This window comes from Nomascus leucogenys, chromosome 12 (genome assembly GCF_006542625.1).
Source record: "Nomascus leucogenys isolate Asia chromosome 12, Asia_NLE_v1, whole genome shotgun sequence".
Lineage (NCBI taxonomy): Eukaryota > Metazoa > Chordata > Mammalia > Primates > Hylobatidae > Nomascus > Nomascus leucogenys.
In genome coordinates, this window is record NC_044392.1 from 12,445,842 (window position 1) to 12,452,069 (window position 6,228).

The 6,228-nt window shown below is 58.5% G+C and overlaps 2 protein-coding genes across 9 annotated transcripts in view; one reads left to right on the forward strand and one right to left on the reverse strand.

Moving 5' to 3' along the window:
- SZT2 (SZT2 subunit of KICSTOR complex) overlaps positions 1-3,175 on the forward strand; it is a 60,603-nt gene extending 57,428 nt beyond the window's left edge. For all 7 annotated transcript variants that reach the window (XM_030823670.1, XM_030823672.1, XM_030823671.1 and 4 more), the window contains 4 exons: positions 70-475; positions 603-719; positions 2,119-2,187; positions 2,347-3,175. In XM_030823670.1, the coding sequence (XP_030679530.1) occupies positions 70-475; positions 603-719; positions 2,119-2,187; positions 2,347-2,490 (736 nt within the window). In that variant the 3' untranslated portion in view covers positions 2,491-3,175. The remainder of the gene's footprint in view (positions 1-69; positions 476-602; positions 720-2,118; positions 2,188-2,346) is intronic.
- HYI (hydroxypyruvate isomerase (putative)) lies at positions 3,174-5,991 on the reverse strand. 2 transcript variants are annotated; one of them, XM_003278623.3, is made up of 8 exons: positions 5,582-5,991; positions 5,390-5,501; positions 4,217-4,331; positions 3,949-4,027; positions 3,812-3,861; positions 3,664-3,733; positions 3,426-3,560; positions 3,174-3,327 (listed from the first exon to the last, which is right to left on the reverse strand). In XM_003278623.3, exons 1-8 carry the CDS (start codon positions 5,778-5,780, stop codon positions 3,254-3,256), a joined length of 834 nt encoding a protein of 277 aa, XP_003278671.2. In that variant the 5' UTR covers positions 5,781-5,991; the 3' UTR covers positions 3,174-3,253. The 2 variants fall into 2 exon arrangements, with proteins under 2 accessions (XP_003278671.2, XP_030679537.1); XM_030823677.1 differs by having other exon boundaries at positions 3,812-4,027.
- Positions 5,992-6,228: the final 237 nt, after the last annotated feature.

Consider the following 6,228-nt stretch of genomic DNA (forward strand, 5'->3'; position numbering starts at 1 on the left):
GCCTGCCCCACCCTGCCCTGTGTGTCTCTTGCTATAACCGCCACTCTCCTGCCCTGCTCCCCACCCCAGGCTACAGTTCTTCGTGGTGCTCACCAGCCAGCGAGAGCTCTTCCCCAGGCTCACTGCTGACATGCGCCGCTTCCGGAAGCCACCCAGACTGCCCCCTGAGCCAGAGGCTCCTGGGAGTTCAGCTGGCAGCCCTGGGGAGGCCTCAGGGCTTGTTCTAGCGCCTGGACCAGCTCCTCTGTTCCCACCACTGGCTGCAGAGGTGGGCATGGCACGAGCACGGCTGGCTCAGCTGGTGCGGCTGGCTGGAGGGCACTGCCGTCGGGACACCCTTTGGAAGCGCCTCTTCTTGCTGGAGCCACCAGGGCCTGATCGGCTGCGGCTAGGGGGGCGCCTGGCCCTGGCAGAGCTGGAGGAACTCCTAGAAGCAGTCCATGCCAAATCCATTGGGGACATTGACCCCCAGCTGGTAAGGAACTGTGGGCTCCCGAAAGAGCTGGGATAGGTGCCAGGAATTCCACTGGCAGCCAGGGCAGAGGGCACACGAATCTGAGGTGACTGGCACAGAAGACTCAGGCCTGTGGCTCCTCCCCCAGGACTGCTTCCTATCCATGACGGTCTCCTGGTACCAGAGCCTGATCAAAGTTCTCCTAAGCCGCTTCCCCCAGAGCTGTCGCCATTTCCAAAGCCCAGACTTGGGAACTCAGTACCTGGTAAGTCCCCTTGAGCTTCCTCTGAAAAGGGAAACACAGCAGAAATCCTCACCAAATAGATGCACCCCTCAGCCTGACCAAACAAGCTCTGCTCTGGAGGGAGGCCTAGACAGAATGGGACTACACAGATACATGTAAAACCCTTCCAGTACTGGGCGTCGAGCTACAGCATGTGATTCTCTGAGCAGCTCTGCCCTCAAAGACTCACCAAGAATACAAGCCTTGGCTTGAGATCCTGAGGGCTAGGCTCTGGCACTGACAACCCAAGGAGCTCTCAGAACTTCGTCAGTAGGCTGGAGCCCCAGAAAGGACCCCTTGGGCTTTGAAGCCTTGTTACTCAAAGTGTGGTCCACAGACCAGCAGCCGCAGCACCTGGGAACTTGCTGAAATGCAGGCTCTCTGGCCACATTTCAGACTGCTGATTCGGGATCTGCAGGTTGACAGTCTCCCCAGGTGATTCGTGTGCACACTGAGGCATGAAAGCACTGCTGTAAAGGACAGGTAGAGAGAGCTGTCATGGTGGACACGAGCATGGGGCATTAAGGAGCCTGCAGAGATGGGCCCGGCCAGAGCTGAGGTTCAAGAGAGGAGGCAATACAAGAGAAGACTTCAAGTGAGAAAGTAGGAGGTGGAGCCAGGTGAGGGGTCCTGCAGCACAGTGCTTGTGCAGAGGATTCATTTCAGGGTGCAGGAAGGGTCTCCCAGAGAAGTTGAGGTCAGTTAGGATGAGGCTGCAGTAGTGTCGGCGGCTGTGAATAGAGGGGGGTGCCCCTGCGGGTGATCGGAAGGCTGGAGCAGGAGTGGGTTTTGGGGAAGGCTGACGAGCCCAGCTTGGGGCAAGCTGAGTCTGGGGTCCATAAGGCCCTTCACTGTCTGCAAGGTCTGTGGGCATCAGGAATTTGAGCTCAGGAGAGTCCTAGGCAGCAGCTCTGTGAACAGGCGGTAACTGAAGCCTTGGGAGAGCAAATCATCCCGGGGTGGATCACCAAGCAGAGTGTTAGGGAGCAGACGACATAAGGGGACGACAGGACAATCCCAGGGGTGGTCAGAGAGGAGTCCCAGGACAGGAGGCAAGGAGGTTGTGCCAGGGGTACAGCACTCTCCATTGATTGGCTTCAGTGTGCCAGGCTCTGTGTGGGGCCTCCAGGATCAACTGTTACCCCTCATTCTGACGCAGCTCAGACAGGCTGACCGGCAAGCCAGCGAGGATGAGGACTGAGGCTCAATTTGGAGACATGGTCTTATGTGACCTCAGGGTGCAGGCGGGGTGAGATGTGGAGATGGAAGTAGGCCTCTCCTCATCCTCCCTTCACCTCAGGATGCCCTGTGGGAGGGTCTGTAGGGTCTGTGTCACCTCAGGGGCGACAGACCTCAGGCCCCTCCTCATCTTTCACTGCAGGTTGTGCTGAATCAGAAGTTCACTGACTGCTTTGTGCTAGTGTTTCTGGACTCCCACTTAGGAAAGACGGTGAGAATGAGTGGGGGGCTTTGTGTCAGCCTCATGGGAGGCCGTACCCCAAATACTCCACCTCGGAGCCTGCTGAGGTTGGGGTGCCCACCCTGAGCCGTGCCTCCTGTCCCCACCCATGCCCTCCTCTCACCAGTGTACCCCCACTGTGTTCCCCAGTCTCTGACAGTGGTTTTCCGAGAGCCCTTCCCAGTACAGCCCCAGGACAGCGAGAGCCCCCCTGCCCAACTGGTCTCCACCTACCACCACCTGGAGTCTGTCATCAACACAGCCTGTTTCACCCTCTGGACCCGCCTCCTCTGAGGGAGTGGACTGGACCACTGAATGTCACTGTTCCTTGAATCATGGGCCTACAAGATTGCCTGCCAGAGGCAGGACTGACCAGCCCTTCTGGGCTCCAGGGCAAGCCAGACACTGAGTGACACCAAAGGCTTTGTAACTGTGTCTTGGGGGTCTGCTGCCCCAGCCTGGCAGCAGGAACCGCCCTTCCCAAACACCCACAGCTACTGACCCATCCAGGACTCCAGAGGGTCAGGTCAACCCCGAGGACCCCTTGGGCCCTTCTGGGGTACTCCTTTCGGACCCCCAGTAGAGTCTCGGGAGTTCACACAGGGTGGCAAACACTCACCCCCTAGAGCTCCTCTGCCTGAATCCTGCCCCCTAGCCTTTGATCACTGTCAGCCACCTGTATCCCTTGAGCCCTTGGGTCTTCACTTCCCACTTGGACGTCACTGATGGACATTCCCATCGAGATGACACCTGGGTTCCAATCCCAGCTCTGCCTTTGAAGCACTTGTGGCCACCGTCAAGTCCCTTTGCTCTCGGACCCTGGGTTTCTCATCCTTTAATGAGAAGGTGGGTTCAGAAGCTCTCCCATCTTCACAGCAACCCTGGCACTGGTTTCTCAATGGGAGGGAAGCAGCAGAAAAACTGAAGTGTTAGACACTATGTGTCCCACCACCCCATAAGAGAGACATATGACAATGTTCAGCAGGTCATCTTTAATGCAGAGGAGGAGATGGGATCTCACTCGCTGTCTGGAGGCACGTGGGTGCTGTGCAGGCCCTCACTGGCCAGCCTCTGGGTGGCCCCGCCTATCCCAGTATGAACGTAGCCAACTCAAGCCCTCTACTGTGTCTCCTGCAGGGAGAGGGAGGCCTCGGCACCTCAGCCCACAAGGAGAAAACAGCCCCTGTCCAGGTCCCTCCAGAGCTCCCTTCCCCAGGGCCACGTCTCACCTTGAGGCTGATACTCGCAGCCCACAAAGCCTTTGTAGCCTTCATCTTCCAGCAGTTGAAACAGATAGGGGAAGTTCAGCTCTCCGGGGCTGCTGGGCTCCCCTCGGCCTGGGACCTGTGCCACCTGCACATGCCCTGGGGACAGATGTGGACAAATGTGGGGTCCAGGCTCCTGCCGGGGCCTGAAGGACAGATGTGGGGATTGAAAGGGTGGGAGGGCAAAGGAAGGTCCTCTCACCAACAATGGGCAGGAACTCCCGGATGTTTCCTGTCAGGTTCCCATCCATGATCTGCCAGTGGAATATGTCCTAGGGAAGAGGATACTACAGTCCGAGACCACAGGCCCTGCCCTCCTCCCAATCTGCGAAGTACCCCCTTCCACTTACCATTTGTAATTGGAGGTTGGGTCTTCCCACCTTCTGTAAGATGGTGGCTGCTGTAAGAGAAGCCAGGGAGGGGACCGTGAGCCTCAAGAGCACAGGAATCAAAAGGGACAGAAGGAGACACAGGGCTGGGGTCGTACCCTGCTGGGGCGTGTCCAGGAAGTACTGGGGGTCAGTGATGCGGGTGTTGATGGGCTCCAGCAGTCCCACGAGGTCCTCCTAGCAGCATGTCGGGTGCTGTGAATAGAGCTCCTTCCCAAGTTTGTCCCCCATCAGTCAGTCTGGTCAAGGCCCTCACCTGTCCCTCTGACCTAGGCTGGCAGCCTCACATGCTGTCCCCACTGTGCACCCCCTCCTCCGCACACCCACAGAGACATGTAAGTACACGTGTGTTTCCACCTTTCTCACCTGAGCCAAAACCCCAGCTGCATGCCTCAGGTTCTCCAGAAAAACGGTCTCCATCTCAGCCTTGACTGCTATTCGATCAGCCCCCTGGGGTACTCGGCCAGCCATCAGGTGGATCCTGCGGGGAAGATGGACTGGAGGCCTTGCCTCCCTTGGCTCTCTCTGCACCTCTTCCAGGATTCCCTGACTGTGCCAGCCCTCGTCTGTCTCCCCAGGTCTCCAGTCCATGGCACCTGGGTCACGATGCCCAGGTATCCCGGCACTTTCAGAGACACTTCAGTGACGGCCGAGGGGCAAGCCCTTTCCCAGACACCTCAGCGTCCACCCACCGCCCCCTGCCTCCAGTACTTCCCAAAACCTTTCCTTCCCTCAGTCCTTCTCCTCAACCTATAACCTGCTAAATTCTCACCTTTAAAAATTGTCCTGACCTTTGCTTGCCCTTCTCAGGTATTCCAAGCTGCTGTCTCTACTTCCTCTCCTAGCATCTACTTCTTAGCCTCTTCCCATCTGTTTTCTGTCCCCATGATTGACCAGTAGTGATCCCCTCTTGCCAGTTCCTTCTGAGCCTGTTTGGTCTCTGCAGGATTTGACATTTGAATCAGCCCACCTCCTCCCATCATCCCCTGATCTTATCAGCCACATTCAGCTCCAAGCAGACATTCCAGGCCTCCCCACCCCGACAGGCTACATACATGTCCAGCCTCAGGAACGCTGCCAAATATACCAGGCCTCCTCTTGCCACAGCACCCTTGCCAGGAATACTCTACCTCCTGCCCATCAAGCAATGCCCACTCCTTGAAGACCGTCCAAGCATCACTACCTGTAAGCAGCTTTCTCTGATCCAGACAGAGTTAGGTGCCTACCCTGCTCCCACAGCTTCCTGGAATAGGCCTGTCCTCAAATGGATCACCGTATATATTTACTCTCCTATCTCCCTAGGCAGACTGAGCTCCCAGCATGGGATCCCAGCATGGGGTGAGCATGAAAGAGTGGCAGACAGACTGGCATAAGACAGATAAAATACAAAAGGCAATTTACAAAGGACCAGGACCGCAAAGGCAGAGATAAACCAGTGGGCTCAGACTTCTGAGCGTCTCAGATCTGGCGTCCTCGACTCCCTGAACCTGCAGCAGGGTCATGGGTCACAGGGGGTGGGGGTGGGGTGGAGCGGGGTACCTGGGACAGCCCAGGGCTTTGGCGTACTGCATGGCCTGCTCCAGTCCCTCTCGGAAGGCCGCCTGTCTCCCGGGGACGGCCCCCAGACCCATTTCCCCCTTCTTTTGGTCTCCTGCAGAGAGAACGGGCCTCAGCCCCCGGCTCGGGCACTCCCCGGCCCCCTCCCCACAGCCCTCCCGGCCCGCGGCGCACCCGGGGGCGTGTTGATCAGTACAAGCCGCAGACCCGCTTCTCGCGCGGCGCGCGCCAGCGCCTCAGGCGGCTCCGCGTAGGGCCAGGCCACCTCGACGGCCTCGAAGCCCGAGCTGCCCGCGGCCCGCAGCCGCGCGGGGAGGCCGGGGAGCTCGGGGAATAGCCAGGACAGATTGGCGGAGAAGCGCAGCGGCGCCATGCCTGGGGAGGTCGGGCCGGGTGGAGTCCGCAGGCTCGGAAGGCGGCGGACGGGGCTCTCCTTGCTGGCCCTGCGAACAAACGTGCACTGTTGGTGGTTAGAAAAGCGAAGTGCTGTAAAAACCCGGGTCTTCACGAAAAGCGCCTTCCATTAGCGAGAGAGGGAGCGCGGAGAGAGGCGAAGGGGCGGAGCGAGGGCGGCCGGAAAAGGAGCAGGGCCCGCGCCGGGAGAAGGTGGGCAGGCCGAGCTCCAGGGCCTGAGAGCCGGGCGCGCGGCAAGAGAGAGCTGGCTGCCCGAGGGCCCGGTTGCAATGATGGGACGCGCACTTTAATACTGAGTCTTTCCTCTGATTATAAAAATGCTATCTGTTCGTTAAGCAACATTTGAAAGCTGTATGACCAAATAAAGAAGCACTTTTATACCGCCAGTTATCTCACCACTAGCCTGT